The 25469-nt window shown below is 41.9% G+C and overlaps 1 protein-coding gene across 1 annotated transcript in view; it reads left to right on the top strand.

Annotated features, from left to right (window-relative positions):
* LOC134566049 (DNA polymerase nu-like) overlaps positions 1–25469 on the top strand; it is a 58284-nt gene that overhangs the window by 16191 nt on the left and 16624 nt on the right. Inside the window, exon 7 of the mRNA XM_063425761.1 lies at positions 161–275. Coding sequence (XP_063281831.1) covers positions 161–275 — 115 coding nt within the window. The remainder of the gene's footprint in view (positions 1–160; positions 276–25469) is intronic.

The raw sequence follows: 25469 nt of genomic DNA, 5'->3' as shown, positions 1-25469 counted from the left end.
ATACTAGGACAAAGCCAACACAAAATCTATATCGGTTGCTACTTAATTGCTTTAAGTAACAGAAAGATCTCGTTCTAGTGAATTCTCGTTCTAAGTGTTAATCAACTGTAATGAGTGTTTACTGCTAACTATTTTTTATTTTTTTAAATTTTTTTTTTAGATTTTTCACAAATAGAACTTCGCTTAATTGCTCACTTTTCTTCTGACCCAGAACTATTAAAATTGTTTCAAGAAACTGATTCAACTGATGTGTTTACAAAACTGGCGGCCCAGTGGTATGTATGAAGTCTATGCGGAAATATTCACTAGCTCGCATGCACAGCGCTGCAGAATATGTTGGGAGTCCCTAAATAATAATAGGGATAATAAGATACATCTAAATGAGTAGCTATGTACTGCTGTTTATCTAGCCAGACTGACCATGATATGGGTATAACATTGTCCTGTATAACTACCCCTTGTAGCTCTGGCAGCATGACCAACACTGTCATCTCCCACGCTATCTCTTTTAAAAGCAGGTCTGATTTAGTGTGCGTGAGTCCAAGCCAGGCGTGAATCTTTCAGAGCAGTTAATTGAATCTAAAAATCTGCATCTATTTAAACATAGAATCACTAGGTCAATTGCCCCATCATCACTTTTGCAGCAAGTCTGTGAATTTTTGGTGTAATTGTGATTTTTTTTTTTTTGTATTTGACCTGGTTTGTCGTGAACATTCTAACTCATGGTGTCCTGACCTTTGGTTTAGTTGTTCTTTTATAGGAAGTTCTGGTATCCCGATGCTTGGCTGGAAATTATTTATGAGATTATTTTTTTTAACTTTTGAGGTACCCCTACATAGCCTGCGTTTTCTGTTCCTCACTTTCTTAGAGGTTTTGTTTTTTTATTAACTACCAAAGGTTGACAAAAATTCTCAAGAACCTTTTGTATTTTCCCCAATTTATCTGTTAATCTGTTAATTAATAGATTTCAGTATATAGGTATATTCCCACAAACTAAATTTTATTCTAACCAAGTTGAATTTAAAATATACTATATATATCTTTTTCTACGGGATATTAATATAATATATTTTATTTAGAGCAATATCTATAATTTAGAGATGGGAAAAAGAAAGCAAACCTACAATGAACAAGTGTATCATGCTGACAACTTGTACTGGAAAATTAATAGTCCAATAGTATTCCTGCCCTCTGGAGGTAAATAGTCCATAATGCAAGGCACAGAATACGAGAAGGCCTGGCCAGCCAGGGTTGTGTAGAAGCAGCACTTCAGAGGGCCCACCAAGGATTGGACAGGAGCAGACTGTGAGAAAGCTACCTGCCCTGAGTAAATAGGGGGCAGCCTCCCCTGAGTGCTGAACACACTTAAGCATTTAATAAATACATTTCTAGCAATTAGTGATGACATATAGATTTTCCGGTTTGAAACACTACTGGACCCCCATCCTAGACTGGAAGCACAAGCAGACATGTTTCAGGATTGAGTTTCTAACTGCCTTCTAAAATGAACCTGTTCAAACTTGACTTGGGGTTATTCACTAAACAGGAAACTTCAGATAAATACTATAAGATCAGCAAATTTAAGGCCAAAATAGCAAAACTGCAAAAGTTGCAGATCTATATTGACTTGTCAGTTGTTCCCCATTCCTAATTTGTAATCATTGATGTCTCTTTATAGAAAATAAAACTTTGTCTATACACTTATTCTCTTAGCCCTAGCTGCCAAATGGTTAAATGCTTAAAGGGGTAATTCAAGCATTCTAGCCCGCTGTAGTGGTTATAAACCACAGAGTACCCTGGCTTGGTTCCCCGGTAATAGGGAAAATAGTTTAGAAACCATTTGTCCTCTTACCTGGTTCCCTGTTGGGCTCCGTGGCTCCTATCTGAAGCAGAACCATTTGCCATTCATTGGCATCTGAGGACAATGAATGACATTCTGTGCATGGAAAGGTACACAGAATGGACATTACCCAGCCATTATACAATGTTAACTCATTTCTAAAATGCACGTCCTCCCTGTAATGTCTAGTAATGAATTCCACTCAATGTGAAAATGCTACATATGTTCCCATTGTGGCACACTATTAATGTTACAATTCCCAGAGATCCAGTGTTGGATTGGGGCAGCATGAAACATAAGGTAGGGTAGAGTGAAGGCTCTGTGCCTAAAGGTAGGGCAGAGAAATGTAGGTTTAAAAATCCAAACTGACTCAACAGATGGGTTAAAGTGCCAAGAAAATGACTGAATTTAACTATCTGAACATGTCTGCTTTGGGTCTAAGTGTGTCAATATTGGTATTTAAACAATCTTCTTTAGTAGCTTTGAATAATAATTCAGTAGCTTCCAGTAGCTTTGAATAATGATTCAATAATAATTCTGTGCGATATATCTTGTAATTGCTTTCTGTGCGCTTTGTAGACAAGCTAATTTTTTATCAGTATGTATCTAGTGATTTGCTAAATCAAATTTGTCAGCTCAAGCAATATTTAATATGTAAATATTCTTCTAACTATATTGTTTTGAAAATGAATCTGGCAGATCATCAAATAAGGTAGCAATATGCTGCTTTTAAAGAGCCTGCATGTATCTGTTTGGATGCAGGGAAGATCAAGGTATAAAGTTTTTCACAATAAATGTTCATTTAAAAAAGTATTTTATTACTATGGGATGATATTTCAGTGTAAAGATATTGCCTACCCTTGCCTCTATGAGCAATTATATGTATTATAAGTATTTACAGGGCTTATGTGACTTGTCACACACATAGATATGGCGGATATATATATATATATATTTTTTTTTTAATTCTTTATTTTTGCCACTCAGCAGGTGATATAAAGTAAACATTACAATACAATATGTGGGCTAGTGCCCATTACGGTCACATATACGATCAAGAGCATTATCGCTGGGTTAGACGCAGTGTCCTGCCGAGTGGGTTTTTGTTTTTAAAAGGTAACATGTCAGGTAGCACAATGTGCAAACAACAGTATAATGAAGACCCTTTGGCACCTATATATGATTTAATTAAGAGATGGTCTACGGGTTGAGGTGCCCCAGGGATCCTGGGAGGCCCCCTCTGAATTTTCATTGGAATCGATTTACTGAACTATCTTGGTGAGGGGGGAGAGGGGGCGGGGGGGGGGGGATTTTGCGCGAATGGTGTCGTGGACGCATTTAGCTCACGGTAGCATGGTTACTTAAATGATGCTGTACTGTGGCCCAATTGGCTTGGTCGGGTACTGGTGAGCACTCCGCAAAGGGTTATAAACAAATATCAACAAAGGAAAATAAAAGATAGATAACTATGGGAGCAATTATTAAACATTGACATAGACATAGAGTCCAACAAGCAAAATAACAAGTTAGGCATGGTGTGTATAGTCACTGAGTGTGTCGGCGGGGTCTGTGGCATTCAGTAGGTCGGAGTCGTTTCCTGCCTATATTCCTCCCTCAGGTTGTGCCGCCCGTTGGGTTGGCACGCCGGGATGTTCTGGGCACAAACGCCTTAACTGATGTGGGGTCCATTCTGGCCAGAGCGGTCGCCGTGTCCGTTTGCGGTGATATCAGGCCCAGCTGTGTCAGGTGAGAGTCCAGTTCCTGTAGGCTTCTTGCCCTGTATGTGGTCCCTTGAAAGGTGAATGTCACTAGCCTCGGTGTACCCCAGCGGTACTGGATGCCTTGCGATCTGAGGTGTTGCAGACTCGATTGTAGCCCTTTGCGCCATCTGAGTGTGCTCCTAGTTAGATCTGTAGGTTTGAGTCCTCAAACAGTATTGGGGTTTTCCCCCTGCAGGCTGCCAGGACAGTGGCTTTATCTCGGTGAGTTTGAAATCTCACTATGAGGTCAGCTGATGCATTAGAGGGTGCTTTGGCTGGTTTGGGCAGTCGGAACCAGACGTCCATTTTCACCTGCTTGGCTTGCTTGGGTTGTAGTAGCGTAGCCATAAGGCGCCGCACATAGTGTGGGAGGTCGTCAGTCCCAATGGCGTCAGGAACCCCTCTGATTTTCAGGTTTGTCCGTCGCCTGTGGTCTTCGAAGGCTTCTACTTTATCTGCAGTGTCTTGTTGCATTTTGTAGAGGTCTGCCATTCTCCGTTCCAGAGTGGTGAGTCGGCCGTCGTGGGCATTGGCGCTTGTCTCCAAGGTGGTAAGCCGCGTATTGGCCCTTTCCATAGCCTCTTTGAAGGCAGCTCTGTCTGCAGCTAGATCTTGTCTGAGGTCTGTTAACATTTTTGTTAGGAGGGCTGCAGTGACTGGTTCCCCTGCTGGGGAGGTTTTGGTCGTATGTACCTTAGGTTGGGTTGCCGTTGCGCCTTCACCCAAGTCCGGGTAAAAGTCTTCTGAGGAGTCAGAATATTCGGCTTCCCCCAGCGCCATTTTCTCCCATGCGGCCTTCTGTGAGTTCCGCAGGAGTTTGCCTATATCGTGGCTGAAAGGAGGCTTGTCGGGCCTCGTTTTTTTGTTTTTCTTGCCCTGCCAAATGATCGGGTGTGGGGTAAGTAAATGCCCAATCTCCGCCGGTAGATCGGTTAATTTGCTCAATTTGGCCCAGAGCTGTGCACGATGCGTCCGTGCTGTTCAACAGCTAGCTCCGCCCTGGATATATATTTTTTAATATTCATTTTTGCTTGTGTGCTTCTGAGTCTCCAACAGAGCTCCTACTGTAAGAGTTACATTTCAGCAAAGATCAAAGACTTTCTAAGCATTTAGCATTTGTAGCTTGTTGCCAAAGATGGTTTGATGTGTCAAGCAAGAACTTGATAAAGGACCACTATAGGCACCCAGACCACTTCAGCTCAGTGAAGTGGTCTGGGTGCCAGGTCCCCCTACTTTTAACCCTGCAGCTAAAAACATAGTAGTTTCAGAGAAAATGCTACGTTTACACTGCAGGGTTAATCCAGCCTCTAGTGGCTGTCTCCCTGATTTAGTGGCTGCTTCCGCGATTTACACAGAGTAATTCGCACTTATTTGACGCTGGACGTCCTCACGGAGTCCAGCGTCAAAAAAGATCCCCATATGAAAGCATTGAGTAATGCTTTCCTATGGGCGGGTTTGACGTCGATGGAGGAGGAGAGGTCACCAGTGCCGAGGGAGCCCGGCGCTGGATTAAGGTATGCAAATAAATGGTTACTTGACCATTTATTCACCACGGAACAGGGCCCTAGTCACCTAAAGGGTGACTAGGGCTCTATAGCATTAGGAATACGTATTTGTAAATAACAAAAAAAAAGGGAAAAAAATAAATAAATAACAAAAAAAAGGGAAAAAAGAAGAAGAAAGGTGTGTTAATTGACAATTTAAAATAGTTATTTTAAATTGTCAATTAACACACCTTTCTTCTTCTTTTTTCCCTTTTTTTTGTTATTTATTTATTGTTTTCCCTTTTTTTTTTGTTATTTATTTATTATTAAGCTCTGCTCTTACAATATAGTTTTTGAGCTATAAAATTCCATACTAAAATACTTATTTGAATATATCGAGTTATGTCTAGAACTATATACTGTCACTTTAAGTACTTGGTCACTTTAAATATCTACATTGCTGTTCTTTTAGTTATATAAGTTGTGTCACTTTTAATAGCTTTTTAGCAACATATTTGCGCTATTTTGATTTTAGCCTTATTGCTATCTGTATTTGGAATAAGCAGTTAGTGGCTATAATTATAGAAATGTGCCAGCAATCAGCTTGAGAGGACATTATCATCAAAGAAGGAAGCTGTCCTCGTATGTGAAACGCATATTGTGTTCCATTCATGACGAAATACTTCCCACGTGATGCTACACATGACCGGAACCAGGAAATGAACACCGATCGGGTAATGGAACGCATGGTGCGTTCCACACACTAAAAGACCGCCCCACGTGATTGATCACACGTCTAGAACCAGGAAGTAACCAACGATCGGAAGATGGAACGCAAGGTGCGTTCCACGCCCTGAAAAAAGACCGCGAAACTGGCGTTTAAAGACACACAAGGACACAGAGACTAACATACAGCCAACTGAGGAAGCCACAGAGGCGAAACGCGTTTTGGCTATTATTTTATACTTATCTTTCCAAATTATATTTTATTTTGTAATGTACCAATAAATTGTATTTTACTTTTAATCAAATTGAATCCCTTGCTGCTTATGGTGGAATACGAAAACATCCTTGGAAATCCAGAACACCCACAGAGGGATTTGGATCACCCCAAAAAGATCCTGAAGCCTTTGATACCAGAGCCAGGTCCAATTGGCTCTAATTTTGTGAGTGTTTCCATCTATTGCCTATTTGTATCTGTTAATAGCCATCTGCACTATTGTGTGTACCCCTCTGTCTCCACAGAATTCCAATTGAGAAGAGAGGACTAGTATTGCTCCATCCATTGTGCTTGTTTTGTATGTATTTTACAGCGTTGGTATAGGGGATCCTACACGGGTGTTTTAGAGCAATCCACTTGTGTCACTATCTAGCCATACCATTTATATTTGTTTTAACCTTCACCATGGCTACTTTTAAATGAGAGATGATACCTCTGCTCAGAAGATTCTGCAGGACTTGGTTGCTTGGGAGTGCTGGGTGTTAATGCTGTTTTAAGGGGCCCAGTCTCTGCTCAGAAGATTCTGCAGTACTTGGTTGCTTGGGAGTGCTGGGTGTTAATGCTGTTTTAAGGGGCCCAGTCTGAAATATAAGGTCTGAGGTTAGAAAAAACAAAACAAAAAAAAACCACACTATTATGGGTGGGGAGACATGGGGCTATTGAGGTAATTAATTAGAGATGAAAAACTAAAAGGAGAGAACATTTGGGATAAAAAGATAGGAAGGATCAGATAGGTGAAAGTCATAAACCATGAACATAAATTTACTAGATTATCAGTGAGAGTAGTGACACTAGCTAAACAAACAATTAACAACGAGTCTTAGGGAATGAACATAAAATGACATGATCATACCAGCTTTAAGAAAAACAAAATCAGAAGATCAGGATGGGAGATATAGTTATCAATTAAGTAGTGATAGTATAGGGAGGGAGATGGAATAGAACACAATTTTAAAATAAGAGTTTAAAGGAAACAGTAATACAGGTATTCTTGAGTAGATCTTCCAGAGATGATACCTCTGCTCAGAAGATTCTGCAGGACTTGGTTGCTTGGGAGTGCTGGGTGTTAATGCTGTTTTAAGGGGCCCAGTCTCTGCTCAGAAGATTCTGCAGGACTTGGTTGCTTGGGAGTGCTGGGTGTTAATGCTGTTTTAAGGGGCCCAGTCTCTGCTCAGAAGATTCTGCAGGACTTGGTTGCTTGGGAGTGCTGGGTGTTAATGCTGTTTTAAGGGGCCCAGTCTCTGCTCAGAAGATTCTGCAGGACTTGGTTGCTTGGGAGTGCTGGGTGTTAATGCTGTTTTAAGGGGCCCAGAGAAAATTTAAAAAAAACTTATATCTACCTATGTCATGTTATGTCAGTTCCCCCAGCTATTACTAGTGACAGTGTTGGTCAAAAGACCAACCATGGAGGCTTCCGCGGTCTTACACAGTTCTCTGTAGACATCAGTGTTGTACTCTTGCGTATGTGCATTTATATGCAATCTGCTTATCATGCATGACGGTTGATGTATACTTCTAAGGACGTTTGTTCTGCTTATTAATTAATTTGAACTAATCTGGGTACATAACTGTCTAATGGGGCTGTGACTCCCATTTAAAGCCTTTATTATGGAAGTGAATTTTTATACACTGATAAGCCACAGCATTCAAGCCACCGATAGATGAAGTACCGTATATACTTGAGTATAAGTGGACCCGAATATAAGTCGAGACTCCTAATTTTACCCCAAAAAACTGGAAAAACGTATTGACTCGAGTATAAGACTAGGGTGGGAAATGCAGCAGCTACTGGTAAATTTCTAAATAAAATGATATCCCCCCAAAATTATATTAATTGAATATTTATTTACAGTGTGTATATTAGACATGTGCAATTCGTTTCGGTCCGAATATGAATTTTGTCAAATTTCGGACAATTCGGACATTCGGGTACTTCAGTTACTTAATCCAAGAATCAGAGAGTTATGAGTCAAATTACACAGCGTGGGAAATTCCCAGAGAACTTTCCCACGCTGTGTAAAATGACACAGAGCACTCTGGTGAATTTCAAGCCAACCAATCAGAGTGCTGTGACAGGTAAATGTAGAGACTTACCTGTCAGTCTCTTCATTTACCTGTCAGAGCACTCTGATTGGATGGTTAAACCCACCAATCAGAGTGCTCTGAGCCTAATTGCAGGGCGGGGCAAGGCTTTATAAGCCTTTCCGCCCTGCAGAGCTCAGTCTGCGCGGAGCCCTCGCCGGGTGAAGAAGGATTATTTTTTTTTGCGCTCGTTTTTTTTTTTTTTTAATTGCTTCGGTTATTATGGTTTTTTTATTTGGCCTTTTTTGGGGCTGAAAAAAGAAGATTTTAGAAGAAAGAAAACATCGAATGGTAAGTTTTTTTTTTTTAACAGGTTCTTAGTTAACCTGTAAGGTCCCCCCCTCATTATTTTTAGGGTGAGGGGGGTAGGTAGGGGGATAAAATTTTTTTTTTGGGGGGGAGGGGGTGACTAGGGGATTGGGGACCCCTAGTCACCTGGGGGGAAATTTTTTTAGGTCCCCCACCCGCTGCTCAGGGGTGGGGCCGGGGGGAGGACAATAGGTCCCCCCTATTGGTATTTAGGGCCCCCACCCGCCGCTCAGGGGTGGGGGCCAGGGGGGAGGACATTAGGTTCCCCCCCTTATTAGTATTTAGGGCCCCTACCCACCGCTCAGGGGTGGGGGCCAGGGGGGAGGACCTTAGGTCCCCCCCCTTTTTAGCATTTAGGGCCCCCACCCGCCGCTCAGGGGTGGGGGCCAGGGGGGAGGACATTAGGTCCCCCTTATTAGTATTTAGGGCCCCCACCCACCGCTCAGGGGTGGGGGCCGGGGGGAGGACAATAGGTCCCCCCATCATTTTACTTTAGGGCCCCCACCCGCTGGGGGGGGGCTATTTTTTTTTTTTTAAAGGCTGCTCACTGTTTACTAGACAAGCCCCTACTCGCGGTATAGCGAGTAGGGGCAAAATTTACCAATACCAATTAGTATTAGTAAATTTGTCTGAAAGACAAATTTAGGTCTTTCAGCCTTTTGGTAGATAACTCCCTAATACCGTGGGAATTAGGGAGTTATCTATTAAGCGGCTGCAATAGAAGTCCCGAAGTTGCTGAAGTTCCGAAGTCTCGAACTGCCGAAGTGCCGAAGTTGCCGAAGTATTGAAGTGTCGAATTCCCGAATTGCGAAAATCCCGAATTTTGGAATGCCGAACCAAACCGGAAATTTTCCCCATGCACATGCCTAGTGTGTATATAATGAATGCAGTGTGTGTGTGTGTGTGTGTGTATATAATGCAGTGTGTTTGTATGAATGCGGTGTGTGTGTATGAGTGCAGTGTGTGTGTATGAATGCAGTGTGTGTGTATGAATGTGGTGTGTGTGTGTGAGTGCAGTGTGTGTGTGTATGAATGTAGTGTGTGTGTGTGTGTGTGTGTGTGTATGAATGTAGTGTGTGTGTGTGTATGAATGCAGTGTCTGTGTATGAATGCAGTGTGTGTGTGTGATGCAGGGTGTGTTTGTGTGTGTGATGCAGAGCCTTGGTGGGGGGTGGGCATTTTTATTATTTTTTCAAAATTATTATTATTATAATATTATTTTTTTTATATATATTAGATTTTATTTTTTTATTTTATATTATTAATATATTATTTTAATTTTATTATTATTTTTTCGTCCCCCCTCCCTGCTTGTTTGCTGGCCAGGGAGGGGGGCTCTCATTCCCTGGTGGTTCAGTGGATGGGCTGTGTAGGAGGGGGGCTGGCAGCAAGCTGTAACTTACCTTTCCTGCAGCTCGTGTCAGCTCCCTTCTCTCACCTCTGGTCCGGTCAGCTCCCCTGTCAGCAAGTCTCGCGGTGTGACTGCCGCGCGGAGCATTGCCACGGTAACCCGTGGCAACGCTCTGACCCCGCGGCTCTCGCGAGACTTGCAGTGGGGAGCTGACCGAACCAGAGGTGAGAGAAGGGAGCTGACAGGAGCTGCAGGAAAGGTAAGTTACAGCTCTCTGTTAGCCCCCAACAGGACCGCCGGGCTTGTAATGAGCCCGGTGGTCCTGGTCTGTATTATGGCAATGTAAGTTGCCATAATACAGACATTAACTCGAGTATAAGACGAGTGGGGTGTTTTCAGCACAAAAAATGTGCTGAAAAACTCGTCTTATACTCGAGTATATACGGTAAATAACATTGATAATTTTATCACAATGACAGCTGTCAATGGGTGGGATGCATTAGGCAGAAAATGTAATTTAATGTGCAAAAGTCAGGAAACCTGAGCAAGTGAAAAAATCTGAGTGACTTTGACAAGGCCTAATAGTGATGGCTAGATGACTGGGTCGAAGGATTTCTAAAATAGCAAGTCTTGTGGGATGTACCCTGTATGCAGTGGTTAGTACCTACCAAGAATGGTGCAAGGAAGGACAACCTGTGAACCAGCATTAGAGTCGGGGGCGCCCAAGGCTCAATGATGCACGTGGAGATGGAAGGCTAGCCCGTCTTGTTCAATCACACAGAAGAGCTACTATACCTCAAATTGCATATAAAATCTTAATGCTGACCATAATAGAAATGTGTCAGAACCCACAGTGCATCGCAGTTTTCTGCATATGTTGCTGAGTAGCCGCTGACTAGTCAGAGTACCCATGATGACCCCTGTCCACCGCAGAAAGCGCCTTCAATGGGGACGTGAGCATCAGAACTGGACCATGGAGCAATGGAAGCAGGTTGCCTGGTCGGATGAATCACAATTTTCTTTTAGATCAGGTGGATGGCCAGGTGCATGTTTATCATTAACTCAGGAAACAGTTGGCAGCAGGATGCACTGTGGGAAGAAGGCAGACCAGTGGAGGCAGTGTTATGCTCTGGGTAATATTCTGCTGGGAAACCTTGGCTCTTGGCATTTATGTGGATGTTACTTTGACATGTACCACCTACCTAGAGATTGTTGCAGACTACGTACACCCCTTCATGGCAATGGTGTTCCCTGATGGCAGTGGCCTCTTTCAGCATGATAATGGAACCTGCCACACTGCAAAAATTGTTCAGGAATGGTTTGAGAAACATAACAAAGAGTTCAGTCCCCATATCTTAATCAGATTGAGCACCTATGCTGAAACAACAAATTCGATCAATAGATCCGGCCCTACTCTGCAACTTGCTGTTAATGTCTTGATGCCAGACACCACAGGACTTGTTCAGAGGTCTTGTAGAGTTCATGCCTCGATGCATTGTCCCTGTTTTGACTGCACAAGGGGAATATACACAATATTAGGTCGCCTTGGCATGCGATCATGTGTTCTAAAGGGGTGGGCCGTGACCTCTGACCCGATGTGTGTCACATCTCCCTGGCAATATCAGACACCAGGGGGAGGTGCGCATGTATTAAGAAATGTGTAACAGCCCACGAGGGATGGCTACAGTAAAAGACAACCTCTCAAGGTGCCCAAGGCAACCCAAGCCTCCCATAGTATACAGGCATTACTAGAAGAGGCGTAGCCACAGTTAGGTACCCTATTTAAACACAGAACAACTGAGCTTTCATTGCACAGTTCTGTGCTGTTTACTATGGATACTTGGTTAGATTATACAGAGAAAAAGAGAGTACAGTACACACGCTTTGAATACTATGGTTTTACATACATGAGGACATAACAATCATTTGTTCCTTAGCAGGTCTTAAAATTAAGTAAATACAACCACAGATGGACAACAAAATATGACATATTACACGTGTCATGATTTATTTAACAAAAGAGAGAAAAAACAATTAGTATTAGTAAATTTGTCTGAAAGACAAATTTAGGTCTTTCAGCCTTTTGGTAGATAACTCCCTAATACCGTGGGAATTAGGGAGTTATCTATTAAGCGGCTGCAATAGAAGTCCCGAAGTTGCTGAAGTTCCGAAGTCTCGAACTGCCGAAGTATTGAAGTGTCGAATTCCCGAATTGCGAAAATCCCGAATTTTGGAATGCCGAACCAAACCGGAAATTTTCCCCATGCACATGCCTAGTGTGTATATAATGAATGCAGTGTGTGTGTGTGTGTGTATATAATGCGGTGTGTGTGTGTATGAGTGCAGTGTGTGTGTATGAATGCAGTGTGTTTGTATGAATGCGGTGTGTGTGTGTGAGTGCAGTGTGTGTGTGTATGAATGTAGTGTGTGTGTGTGTGTGTGTGTATGAATGTAGTGTGTGTGAATGAATGCAGTGTCTGTGTATGAATGCAGTGTGTGTGTGTGATGCAGGGTGTGTTTGTGTGTGTGATGCAGAGCCTTGGTGGGGGGTGGGCATTTTTATTATTTTTTCAAAATTATTATTATTATAATATTTTTTTTTTTTATATATTATATTTTATTTTTTTATTTTATATTATTAATATATTATTTTAATTTTATTATTATTTTTTCGTCCCCCCTCCCTGCTTGTTTGCTGGCCAGGGAGGGGGGCTCTCATTCCCTGGTGGTTCAGTGGATGGGCTGTGTAGGAGGGGGGCTGGCAGCAAGCTGTAACTTACCTTTCCTGCAGCTCGTGTCAGCTCCCTTCTCTCACCTCCGGTCCGGTCAGCTCCCCTGTCAGCAAGTCTCGCGGTGTGACTGCCGCGCGGAGCATTGCCACGGTAACCCGTGGCAACGCTCTGACCCCGCGGCTCTCGCGAGACTTGCAGTGGGGAGCTGACCGAACCAGAGGTGAGAGAAGGGAGCTGACAGGAGCTGCAGGAAAGGTAAGTTACAGCTCTCTGTTAGCCCCCAAAGTGTCATATGCAGAGCTTACGCAGCTACTCTACATAAAGTATGATGACGTTATGGTGGCTTTGAACATAGAAAATGCCTTTGACAGACTAAGTTGGCACTATATGAAACTGGAACTACCTTGCTTTGGCTTCCCCTGTGTCATTGTTAAATCCATATGGCCCTATACCCAGCTCCTTCTGCTCAAATTATCAATGCCGAGTTCACTTCGGACCCATTTCAAAGCACAAATGGGACCAGGCAGGGATGTCCATTGTCACAAATTTTTTACATACTGGCTCTTGAACCACTAGCAATTACAATTTGACAGCACTCTGAAATTACAGGGGTTTCATGTGGTGCTTGTTATTATCGCTTGAGCCTTTATGCAGATGACATTCTGCTGTCAATTACCAACCCACTCCAGTCACTGCCAACCCTACACAATCTGTTAAATGCTTTTGGTAGAATCTCTTACTATAAAAGGAATGCCTCAAACACTTCCTGGGAGGTTCAAGTACTGCAGTCCTTATACAAATATTACTGGAAATAGACATGTATTAAATATTTAGGGGTCACTATAGTGAAGTCAATATAAGAAACTTACAAACTCAATTACCCTCAACTAATTCAAATAGTAAAAAGTGACCTCCATTCCTCGAATAATCTCCATCTGTCTTAGTTTGGGAGAATTAGCACTATTAAGATGGTAGTTCTGTCCAGGTTCATATATGTATTCTGCATGCATCCGTTGCCTGCTCTGCCATCTCTTTTCAAAACTATTCAAATGCTATTTACAAGGTTCATCTGGGGCCATAAATGCCCTAATGTGGCACTAATTCCATCCTGGTCCTTAGAACTACTAAAGGGGGCTTTGGGATACCTAATGTCAGGAAATATTACAATGCAACAATCCTTGCACAGGCCATTCAGCTGCTTGCACCAAAGGGGTGGTGCAATGGATTGACATGGAAGCCTATTTGCAACTCTCTCGCCCATTGATAGATTTTGTGTAGTTACGAAAATCTCTGAAACCACGGAGGCACATCCTATTTCCCACTACTAAGATGGCAGTGGCAGATTGGACCAAATTTACTGGAGACAGCTGAGTGGGGAGATACATTCCAATTCATACCCCACTAGACACGCTGTAGGCATTACCTCCTGGTCTGCGCTTGGGGTCTTGGTGGGGAAATGAGTGGGCCATGCAGTGGAGCCCAGGCAAGGTGCCCCTCTAGCCTCAGGCCTTTCCGAGAGCCAGCATCTCTGACCCACAGGCTAATTCGGAGCCTTAATGCCACAAGCAGCTTTGAGCTGTAAGCCTGTATCAAACTGATACAGCGGAGACCGGGATAACCCCCACCGGTCCAAAGGGGGAGAAGCGGTGTCTAGGCAGTATCTAGGAAGCCTTCAAGGCGAGAAATTGGCCGCTTCTCTAACCTCGGATCGGACAGCAGGTGGCAGAAAGCATCAGGACCCGGTGTGTGCTTGAAAGAGCCAAGATAAACAGTTCAGGTAGTGAGGAGCTTTTGCATCAGCAAGAGTTGTAGATTTACATTATTTATAAGCTTAATTCACAACCAAGTTGAGGAGCTCCCTCAACCTGCACTCATAGGATAGATTCTAAAAGAAACAACAAATCAATAAATTAAATGAGAATAAAATCCACAATATTTTAACAGGTTACTCCAACCAAAAAACAGTGTTTAAGAAATAAAGGCTAACCTTTTCTTTCTATCCCATATAGAAGCCAAGTTCTCTCTCAGCCCGAACCTCCCCATTGGTCATCTGTTATCAGCATGCTTTATCAGTGCATGCACATACAGATGGCAAACTCCAAGATTACTTAAAATTACTGAGTGGTCATGGTGCTTGGAGTAAACATTTACTCTAAAGCAGGAGAGCTCAAAAGAAAAATCCCAGATGTTTTAGGACTACAACCCCCTACTTTCCATGATTTAATAATTTAGAATGACAAAGCATCATGTAAACTCTAGTTTAAAACATCTGGTGATCTATATTTGGGGCACCCTGCTATAGAGGGTTATATACACTTTCATGTTGCCATCTTGATGTTTATCCCCAGTGCATGTTCACTCAATTGATTATTACAGCTCTGCAGTTAGAACAGCTGGAACTCTCCTGCAGCCACAAGAATGAAATGTAATATAATATTTAATTGAAGGAATATTTGAATAAACTAAACTGACTGGACAGACATTATAGCTTTCTAATTTAACCTGAATCCTATAATTATATCCAAGTGACATTTTCTGATTGCTTTGTGTATGGGGGATTTATTTGCTTATCGGTTGTGGGAATAACTCGTCCAAGTCCGAGACTCTAGTTACCAGTTATAAAATAATATCTCTCTCCCTACCCACACTACCTCAAGGGTATAGTCTAATTCTAGAGGTACATACCTTTATTGTAGCTTGAAAACCATAATTATTTCAGCTCTTCAGTTGAAATAGGTGAAAATCTCCTTCAGCCATATCGCTGTGAACTGAGAATGGAACAGAATCTGATTGGAAGGATTATTTGAATAAACTAAACTGAGTGGACAGACATTATAGCTTTCTAATTTAACCTGAATAATATTATTATAAACAAGTAAGATTTTCTGATTGCTTTGTCTATGGAGGGAATTATATGCTTATCTGTTTAGGGAATAACATGTCCTAGTCCGAGACTCTAGTTATTAATTATGAAATGATATATCTCTCCCACCCACGCCCCTGTCTCTCCTTTAGGGTATAGTCTAATTCTAGAGGTGCATACCTTTATTGCAGCTTGGAATCCAGAATTATTTCAGCTCTGCTGTTGGGATAGGTGGAAATCTCCTCCAGCCATATCGGTATGAACTGAGAATGAAACAGAATCTGATATTTAAATAAGCCAAACTTAGTGGACAGACATTATACCTTTACTTTAAACCTTCATTATAGTAACCTATATAATATCATGACATCTTTCTATCACTAAATCTCTCTCTATATTTTTTCTCTAAGGTAAATAGTGTATAGGTATAATTCTAGAAGGTCCATACCTTTTTTGCAGGTTGAAATCAGATCCGGCAGCCATTTTGCTGAACTTTGTTCATTTAGATTATAACTACTACCCTGCACATGGGACAGGTGCAATGTCCCTGCAGCCACATCTGTATGCACTCAATATGGAATCTGTGACTACAGTGCAGCAGCATGATTTCCTCTCTAGGGTCAAACGCACTCAAACAAATGCTGCATTCATTTTGGTCATCATCTCCCTGAGCTCCCTGTGGAATAGGTTGAGGAGGGTCCTCATTTTGTGCAAGAGGAGGCTCATTGTTATCCACATCTTAGGCATGTGAAGGCTCTTGAACAGACACTGGCTGGCGAAGTCCTTCATTGTTCTCAGCCGGCTGGTTTCCTACATTTTCCAGTTCACCAGCATTATATACGTTAGGAGGAGGTGGCAAATTATTACGATTTAAGGGGGTCTGCTTCTCCCTGGTCTTTGCCTGTCTTCTCCTCCTTCACTTTCAGATCTATCTCTGCGCCTGCCAGTCCTCATATTCCTTCTTGCCGCTCTGTCCCTTACTCTTTCTGTTCTTGGGGAATTTTCTTACCTTCCTCTGCATTCCCTTCTTATTCCCTGACTTTGTCCGTCATATCTGGTGGGACGTCTTTCAGGGACATGAGGACTCCGGCTTCTCCCACCACTCCTTGTTTCTTGCCTTGCAGATGGCGTTCTTGATCAGTTTGTTCTGGGATTAGCATGCCTTCCCCGAGACCCTAATCAAAAAAGTATAGTTAAAGAGTTACTGCCAAACCATGACCCCTTAAGTGTTTTGACGTGTTCATGGTGCAAGGAGGCTTTATGTGCAGGATTTCAGTGTGAAATGCTTCTCTGATTGAGATATCTGATAACATTTCCAGAGGTATAAGTCCACCTGCGCCAGCAACATTAGCCAGCAAGAATAGGTGGTTGCTAGTATTAAAACTGTGCTTAAATAATGTTTGTCAGCATGCTGGAGAAGGATATCCAAGGGATACACGGTTTGTGTAAGAATAGTGCAAATGTGTAGCTATCACTTACTTGATCGGGGAGCTGCTTCTTCCTGTCTATTACGGACTCTTTTCTTCTCCTCCTTTGCCCACCGTCTATAATCAGTCAATAAATCAATAAATGTTCACTTCAGTTAGTTACAGTGACAAGCACAGTTCACTATTACAATCTTTCTAAGCTCTGTGCAGATGGTAACATGCATGGGGTTTGTATAGGTAACAATGATGATGTCACTGGCTGTCATACCATTGAGATAAGGCAGGCTATTTCACTGTGTGTGTGGATATGGCAGGCAGCTTTTGTAAATAGAAATAACAAAAATCATAATCTTATAATATTGGCCAACTGTCCTATTTACATTAGAGAGGTTTTTTAATTCAAATTCATGTTTTCACTTTGGCTAATTTGGCTTAGCATTTTTACTTCCATGCTGCATTCAATTCTCCTTTAGACAATAATATAACCCTGGATGTTTCAATCTTTGGCTTACTATCTGACATTAGCTGGGATATTATTGGTTATATGATTTGTGGGGAAATGGGTTGATACAAGTCACGTTTACTGAAGGATGGTCAACTGATTCCCTTACCGGAGTTAGCGACTACCTACCAACTTCCTTCTAGGGATTGTTATGCAGTCTTCAAACTAGAATAAATTGGTCTAGATGAATATTCTTGTTCTTGGGTAGATCATTGCCTTAAGGATAGAGTGCAAAACGAGTTGTCATTAATGGGATATTTTCAAGCTGGATAAAAGTGGTAAGTGGTGTCCCTCAGGGTTCTGTTTTGGGACCGCATCTATTTAACATATTTATAAATGATCTTGAAATAGGCATTGAAAGCCATGTTTTAGTGTTTGCATATGACACAAAACTTTGTAAAGTAATAAAATGTGAGCAGGATATTGCTTTGCTGCAGAGGGATTTAGATAGATTGGGAGACTGGGCACTAAAATGGCAGATGAAATTTAATGTAGAGAAATGCAAAGTTATATACTTCAGGGTCAAGAATGCACAAGCAACTTACACCCTAAATGGTAGTGAATTAGGGGTAACCACACATGAGAAGGATTTGGGAATTGTTATAGACAACAAATTAGGCAGCAATGTCAATATTCAGTTGCTAAGGGAAGTAAGGTTTTGTCATGTATAAAAATAATGACCATGGATATGGAATTCTCTGCCTGAAGAGGTGGTTTTATCAGAGTCCATACAGATGTTTAAACAGCAATTGAATAAATACTTCCAAAAACATAACATACAGGGATATAATTTCCAATTAGTGGGGTTATAGCTGCTTGATCCAAGGAGACATCTGCCTGCTATTTTGGAGTCAAGAAGGAATTTTTTCCTAGTTTGTTGCAAAATTGGAAGCGCTTCAGATTAGGTTTTTTGCTTTCTTTTGGATCAACAGCAAAAACATATGTGAGGAAGGCTGAACTTGATGGACGTAAGTCTCTTTTCAGCTATGCAACTATGTAACTATGCTGCATGTGCTACCACTTATGACCGACTTTGGGACGAAGAAGGGGTTCTCATAATGTCTCTCCATTGGGGAAAATGCCTGTAGGAACTTAGAGGATGCCACAACTATTATCCGTGTATTATGCTAATCATTTATCCTTTCATGAAGAAAATAAAAAAATTAGATACATGTACGGGGATATGATTTGTAGTAAATGTAGTGGTACTTCCCGGTCCTCGTGCTGGCCTGTCCGCTGCTCAAGCAGCACTTCTGCCTCCAGGCGAGTCGCAAGCGGCTTGAATACATCTGGCAGGTCACACTAACTGAACGTTATGTTCGGGTGCGCGGTCATTACAGTATTAAGAACGCTGCTTGCGTCACTAGCACGTTGATAAATGATAAATGGGAGCCTAACTTCACGGTCGGCTCCCATTGGCCCACATCATTCAGGCGACCCCATTCATACACCTTTTGGGGTCGCAGGCATGACATGGACGAAACAAATGAAACCTAATCGTATTAAACTTACCTGGCCCTAGATACTGTGCCCTATCGTGGTTTATGTTCACAGTACCCTTTAATGCGTTGCCTGATTCATAGTATTGTATTCTGGTCATGGGCGTCCGCAGGAATTTTTCCAGGGGGGCTGGGGGATGGGAGGGCATAATTGTAATGACATCCATGCTTGGCTCCTTTTTGACAGTGTCCTACCACTTCTTGCTTCTTGCTGCCCCTTTCTATTCCTTGCTGACCCCTCTTGCCCCTTTCAGACCCTTCCTACCCCTTGCTGACCCCCCTTCTCCTTGCCGACCCTTCCTGCTTCTTGCTGACCCTTCCTGCTCCTTGCTGACTCCTCCTGCTCCTTGCTGCCCCTTCCTGCTCATTTCTGCTCCTTCTACTTTACCCTCCTGCTCCTTGCAAACCGTTCCTACCCCTTCCTGCTTCTTGCTGCCCCTTTCTATTCCTTGCTGACCCCTCCTGCCCCTTGCAGAACCTTTCTGCTAATTTCTGCTCCTTCTACTTTACCTTCCTCTATGCTGTCCTCCCCCCCCATGCCTCACTTACCTGATCTGTAGGCTGCCACCCCATCCCTCACTTACCTGATCTGTAGTCTGCCCCCCCATGCCTCACTTACCTTATCTGTAGTCTGCCCCCACCTTATCTGTAGTCTGTCCCCCCATGCCTCACTTACTTTATCTGTAGTCTGCCCCTACACTCTGTGCTGCTCCCCTGCGGTTTCAGTCAGAAGAGAGAAGCAGGGATAAGCTGTAGCTTCCTATCCCTATCTCTCTCCATACACATATATCGGTATGAACTGAGAATGGAACAGAATCTGATTTTAAATAAGCCAAACTTAGTGGACAGACAGTATACCTTTACTTTACCTTTTACATCTTTCTATCACTTAATCTCTCTCTATATTTTTTCTCTAAGGTAAATAGTGTATAGGTATAATTCTAGAAGGTCCATACCTTTTTTGCAGGTTGAAATCAGATCCGGCAGCTATTTCGCTGAACTTTGTTCATTTAGATTATAACTACTACCCTGCACATGGGACAGGTGCAATGTCCCTGCAGCCACATCTGTATGCACTCAATATGGAATCTGTGACTACAGTGCAGCAGCACGATTTCCTCACCAGGGTCAAACGCACTCAAGCAAATGCTGCATTCATCTTGGTCATCATCTCCCTGAGCTCCCTGTGGAATAGGTTGAGGAGGGTCCTCATTTTGTGCAAGAGGAGGCTCATTGTTATCCACATCTTAGGCATGTGAAGGCTCTTGAACAGGCACTGGCTGGCGAAGTCCTTCATTGTTCTCAGCCGTCTGGTTTCTTACATTTTCCAGTTCACCAGCATTATATACGTTAGGAGGAGGTGGCAAATTATTACGATTTAAGGAGGATCTGCTTCTCCCTGGTCTTTGCCTGTCTTCTCCTCCTTCACTTTCAGATCTATCTCTGCGCCTGACAGTCCTCATATTCCTTCTTTTCACTCTGTCCATTACTCTTTCTGTTCCCCGTCTTGGGGAATGTTCTTGCCTTCCTCTGCATTCCCTTTTTATTCCCTGACTTTGTCCATCATATCTGGTGGGACGTCTTACAGGGACATGAGGACTCCGGCTTCTCTCACCACTCCTTGTTTCTTGCCTTGCAGATGGCGTTCGAGATCTGTTTGTTCTGGGATTAGCATGCCTTCCCCGAGACCCTAATCAAAAAAGTATAGTTAAAGAATTACTGCTAAACCATGATCCCTTAAGTGTTTTGACGTGTTCATGGTGCAAGGAGGCTTTATGTGCAAGATTTCAGTGTGAAATGCTTCTCCGATTGAGATACCTGATAACATTTCCAGAGGTATAAGTCCACCTGCACCAGCAACATTAGCCAGCAAGAATAGATGGTTGCTAGTATTAAAACTGTGCTTAAATAATGTTTGTCAGCATGCTGGATAAGGATGTACAAGGGATACACGGTTTATAGATTTAAATGGTCAATAACTCAATCATCATCCTAAAATGTTCTCCATCAGTTTGGGCAGGTGGCTACATGGGGTATCTCAACTGCCATCAGCAGTGGTCGTATTTTCCTACAATGCCCTGTACTGCTGATATTTCAGAACCTAGGAAAAATATAATATGGGGGCACTACCCGGACCATGCATTATTCAAATAGGGACCCTGCAGAAATAATTGGTAGAACACTCCATATGCCGTGCTCAAGAAGAGTGGGCTGAAATTACAGTCGAAAAGTGTAGAAATGTTACTCAGAGCTACAAAAATCTACTTAGTGCAGTTATTGTTGCAAAATATTATCGTGCCATTCTTATTTGTTTTACAAATGAAAACATGTGAAGTTCCTGTTCTATACAGCAAGGAGACCCTTGAAACAAGGGGATCCCAAAGGAAGTAGCTCTGGGCACAGAAAAAGGCACATATATAGTACCGGACAATAAAAGGAAAAAAGGAAGGAAGAGAGAGGGAAATCACATATAAAAATGGGTAAAGGGATGGAAAGGGTGGGAGGGAGGGAACAGAAAGAAATCCCTTCTCCACCCTATACCACCCACAGCTTCCTAAATAAAAACTAAAATAGGAGCTGATAACCCAAAGGAGAAATGTGAAAAAATCCCTACTCTCATAAGGCAGACTATAAGTCCTATGGACAAATGGATTAAACAACCCCTGGATAAATAGCCCTATATAAGGTCCAAAAAACTCCACACAAAGGACTAAAGCTGCCTACCTAGAAAACCTAAACAATCTGGTAAACTCACTAACTTATACCATCATACTGACTACCTAAGTGCTACCCAAAGTGAAAATAAAAAATATATATATATAAAGAAAGGCGCTCGACGCGCGTTTCAGCGTGAATACACGCCGTCGTCAGGAGCGCCTTTCTTTATATATATATATATATATATTTTTTTTTATTTTATTTTATTTTATTTATTTATGAAAACTGCAATAATTACACTTGCAGGGTTAAGGGTAGTGGGAGTTGGCACCCAGACCACTCCAACGGGCAGAAGTGGTCTGGGTGCCTGGAGTGTCCCTTTAAGGGTATAGTATAATTCTAGAGGTACATACCTTTATTGCAGCTTGAAATCCATAATTATTTCAGCTCTGCGGTTGGGATAGATGGAACTCTCCTGCAGCCATGAGAATGAAATGGAATGCAATATTTAATTAAATTATTATTTGAATAAACTAAACTGAGTGTCAGACGTTATAGCTTTCTAACCTGAATCCTATTATTATATATAAGTGATATTTTCTGATGGCTTTGTGTTTTCTGAGAATTTTTCTGCTTATTAATTTTGGGAATAATGAGTCCTAGTCTAAGACTCCACTTATTAATTATGAAATTATATCTCTCTCCCACTCCCACCCCTGTCTCTCATTTAGGGTATAGTCTAATTCTAGAGGTACATACCTTTATTGCAGCTTGAAATCCATAATTATTTCAGCTCAGGAGTTGGGATAGATGGAACTCTCCTGCAGCCATATCGGTATGAACTGAGAATGAAACAGAATCTGATATTTAATTGAAAGGATTATTTGAATAAACCAAACTTAGTGGACATTATACCTTTATTTTAAACCTGCATTATAGTAACCTATATAATATCATGACATCTTTCTATCAATAAATCTCTCTCTATATTTATTCTCCAGGGTAAATAGGGTATAGGAATAATTCTAGAAGGTCCATACCTTTTTTTGCAGGTTGAAGTCAGATCCGGCAGCCATTTTGCTGAGTTTTGTTCATTTAGATTATAACTACAGCCCTGCACATGGGACAGGTGCAATGTCCCTGCAGCCACATCTGTATGCACTCAATATGGAATCTGTGAGTACAGTGCAGCAGCATGATTTCCTCTCCAGGGTCAAACACACTCAAGCAAATGCTGCACTCCTCTTGTTCATCATCTCTCTGAGCACCCTGTGGAATAGGTTGGGGAGGGTTCTCATTTTGTGCAAGAGGTGGCTCATTGTTATCCACATCTTGGGCATTAACAAGTTGAGATGGTTCAACAGGCTTGAACAGGCACTGGCTGGCGATTTCCTTCATTGTTCTCATTCGGCTGGTTTCCTACATTTTCCGGTTCACCAGCATTATATACATTTAGAGGAGGTGGCACATCATTACGATTTAAAGGGGATCTGCTTCTCCCTGGTCTTTGTCTATCTTCTCCTCCTTCACTTTCAGATCTATCTCTGCGCCTGCCAGTCCTCATATTCCTTCTTCCTGCTTGTCCCTTAATCTTTCTTTTCCCCGTCTTGGGGAATTCTCTTGCCTTCCTCTGCGTTCCCTTCTTATTCCCTGGCTTTGTCCGTCATTTCTGGTGGGACGTCTATCAGGGACATGAGGACTACGGCTTCTCCCACCCCTCCTTGTTTCTTGCCTTGCAGATGGCGTTCGAGATCTGTTTGTTCTGGGATTAGCATGCCTTCCCCGAGACCCTAATCAAAAAAGTATAGTTAAAGAGTTACTGCCAAACCATGCCCCCCAAAGTGTTTTGAAGTATTCATGGTGCAAGGAGGCTGTATGTACAGTTTTTCAGTGCGAAATGCTGCTCATATTGTGATACTTGATAACATATACAAGTCCATCTGCACCAGCAATATTATCCAGCAAGAACAGGTGGTTGCTAATATTAAAACTGTGCTTAAATAATGTATGTTGTCAGCATGCTGGAGAAGAATGTCCAAGGGATACACGGTTTGTGTAAGAATAGTGCAAATGTGTAGCTATCACTTACTTGATCGGGAAGCTGCTTCTTCCTGTCTATTACAGACTCTTTTCTTCTCCTCCTTTGCCCACCGTTCATAATCGGTCAATAAATCAATAAATGTTCACTTCAGTTAGTTACAGTGACAAGCACAGTTCACTATTACAATCTTTCTAAGCTCTGTGCAGATGGTAACATGCATGGGGTTTGTATAGGTAACAATGATGATGTCACTGGCTGTCATCAAATTGAGATAAGTCAGGCCAACTGTCCTATTTACATTAGAGAGGTTTTTTTTAATTCAAATTCATGTTTTCACCTTTGCTGATATGGCTTAGCATTTTAACTTCCATGGTGCAATAAATTCTCCTGTAGACAAGAAAATAACCCTGGATGTTTCCATTTTTGGCTTACTATCTGACATTAGCTGTGGTGTTATTGGTTATATGAATTGTGGGTAAATGGGTTGATACAAGTCACATTTGCTGAAGGATGGTCAGCTGATTCCCTTTCTGGAGTTAGCAATAACCTACCAACTTCCTTCTATGGAGGTTTTTACTTACCTTCAAGTCTAAAGTATTGTTATGCAGCTTGTGCTAACACTTCTGACTGACTTTGGGGCGAAGAAGCCTTATCCTTGTATTATGCTAATCATTAATCCTTTCATGATGACAATAAAACAAATTACATACAAGTCATAAGAGACAAGAAGAACTAGCTCTTAGCCCAAGGGTAAGGAGAATGAATAATTAAAACTCAACTTTTAATATGTACACAAAAAGGAGAAAATAAATTACATACATATACGGGAAGATGATTTGTAGTAACTGTAGCGATACTTCCCTATCCTTGTGCTGGCCGGGGTCCGCTGCTCGAGTGGCACGAGTAGCGAGCGGTTTGAATACACCTGGCAGGCCGCACTCGCTGAATGTTATGGTCAGGTGCGCGGTCCATACAGTATTAAGTATCACTAGCATGTTGATACAGGATAAATGGGAGCCTAACTTCACGGTCGGCTCCCATTGGCCCATGTCATTTCGGCGCCCCTATTAATACACTTTGTGGGGTTGCAGGCATGACATGGACCAATCAACTGAAACCTAATCGTATTTAAACTCACCTGGCCCTAGATACTGTGCCCTATTGTGGTTTATGTTCACAGTACCATTTAGTGCATTCCCTGATTCATAGTAGTGTATTCTGGTATTGACCTTGGATTTGTTCCTGACTCTGAGTTTATCTTCAACCCTTGCCTATCTTTTGTGCCTGTGTGACTGTTTACTGTGTACCTTACGCTGGCTAGTTCTCATTTTCACTGTCTCTCCATTACCCTGACCTCGGCTTGTATTGTGACTACCTTTACTCTCTGTATAACGTTAAGTCCGGCCACTCTAAGGCCTAGTAATATGTTTATTTCCTTTGTCTGTCCCTTGCTATCCTAAACTCTGCGTGTTGGGGTTATACCTCGTGACAGTAACAATACTCACTTCGTTTTTTGGCATAGAGCACTTATCCTGCATAGAATCACTAAATGTACAAACCACTTAGAATTGAACCACATTTTTTTTCTGTAGAAAAAATACAATTCCTTTTTTTTATTTTTTATAATTCTTTATTTTTGTGGTGCAATCATTTAATACAGACGCTTGTTATGCCACAACAGCAACAACAAGAAGAGTGAGGAACATTGTCTAACAGGCTTATGGCATAGAAAATTACTGCACACATTTTTAAGTTTTGTTAAGTAAAGTAGCAGGATCACAGGCTTATCCAACATATCTAACGTGTGATTAAAGAGTCGTTGTCGCTAGTCATCTAGACATATTGGTAATCTTGCTTAGTTAAGTTGAATAACAGGCTTATAAACTAGGCAAATGCTTGTGAAACAGAAATTATATCATGC

The sequence above is a fragment of the Pelobates fuscus genome, chromosome 6 (assembly GCF_036172605.1).
Source record: "Pelobates fuscus isolate aPelFus1 chromosome 6, aPelFus1.pri, whole genome shotgun sequence".
In the NCBI taxonomy this organism is placed as follows: domain Eukaryota; kingdom Metazoa; phylum Chordata; class Amphibia; order Anura; family Pelobatidae; genus Pelobates; species Pelobates fuscus.
The sequence above is the reverse complement of the archived record's forward strand: the minus strand, read 5'-3'. Positions and strand labels throughout refer to the sequence as shown.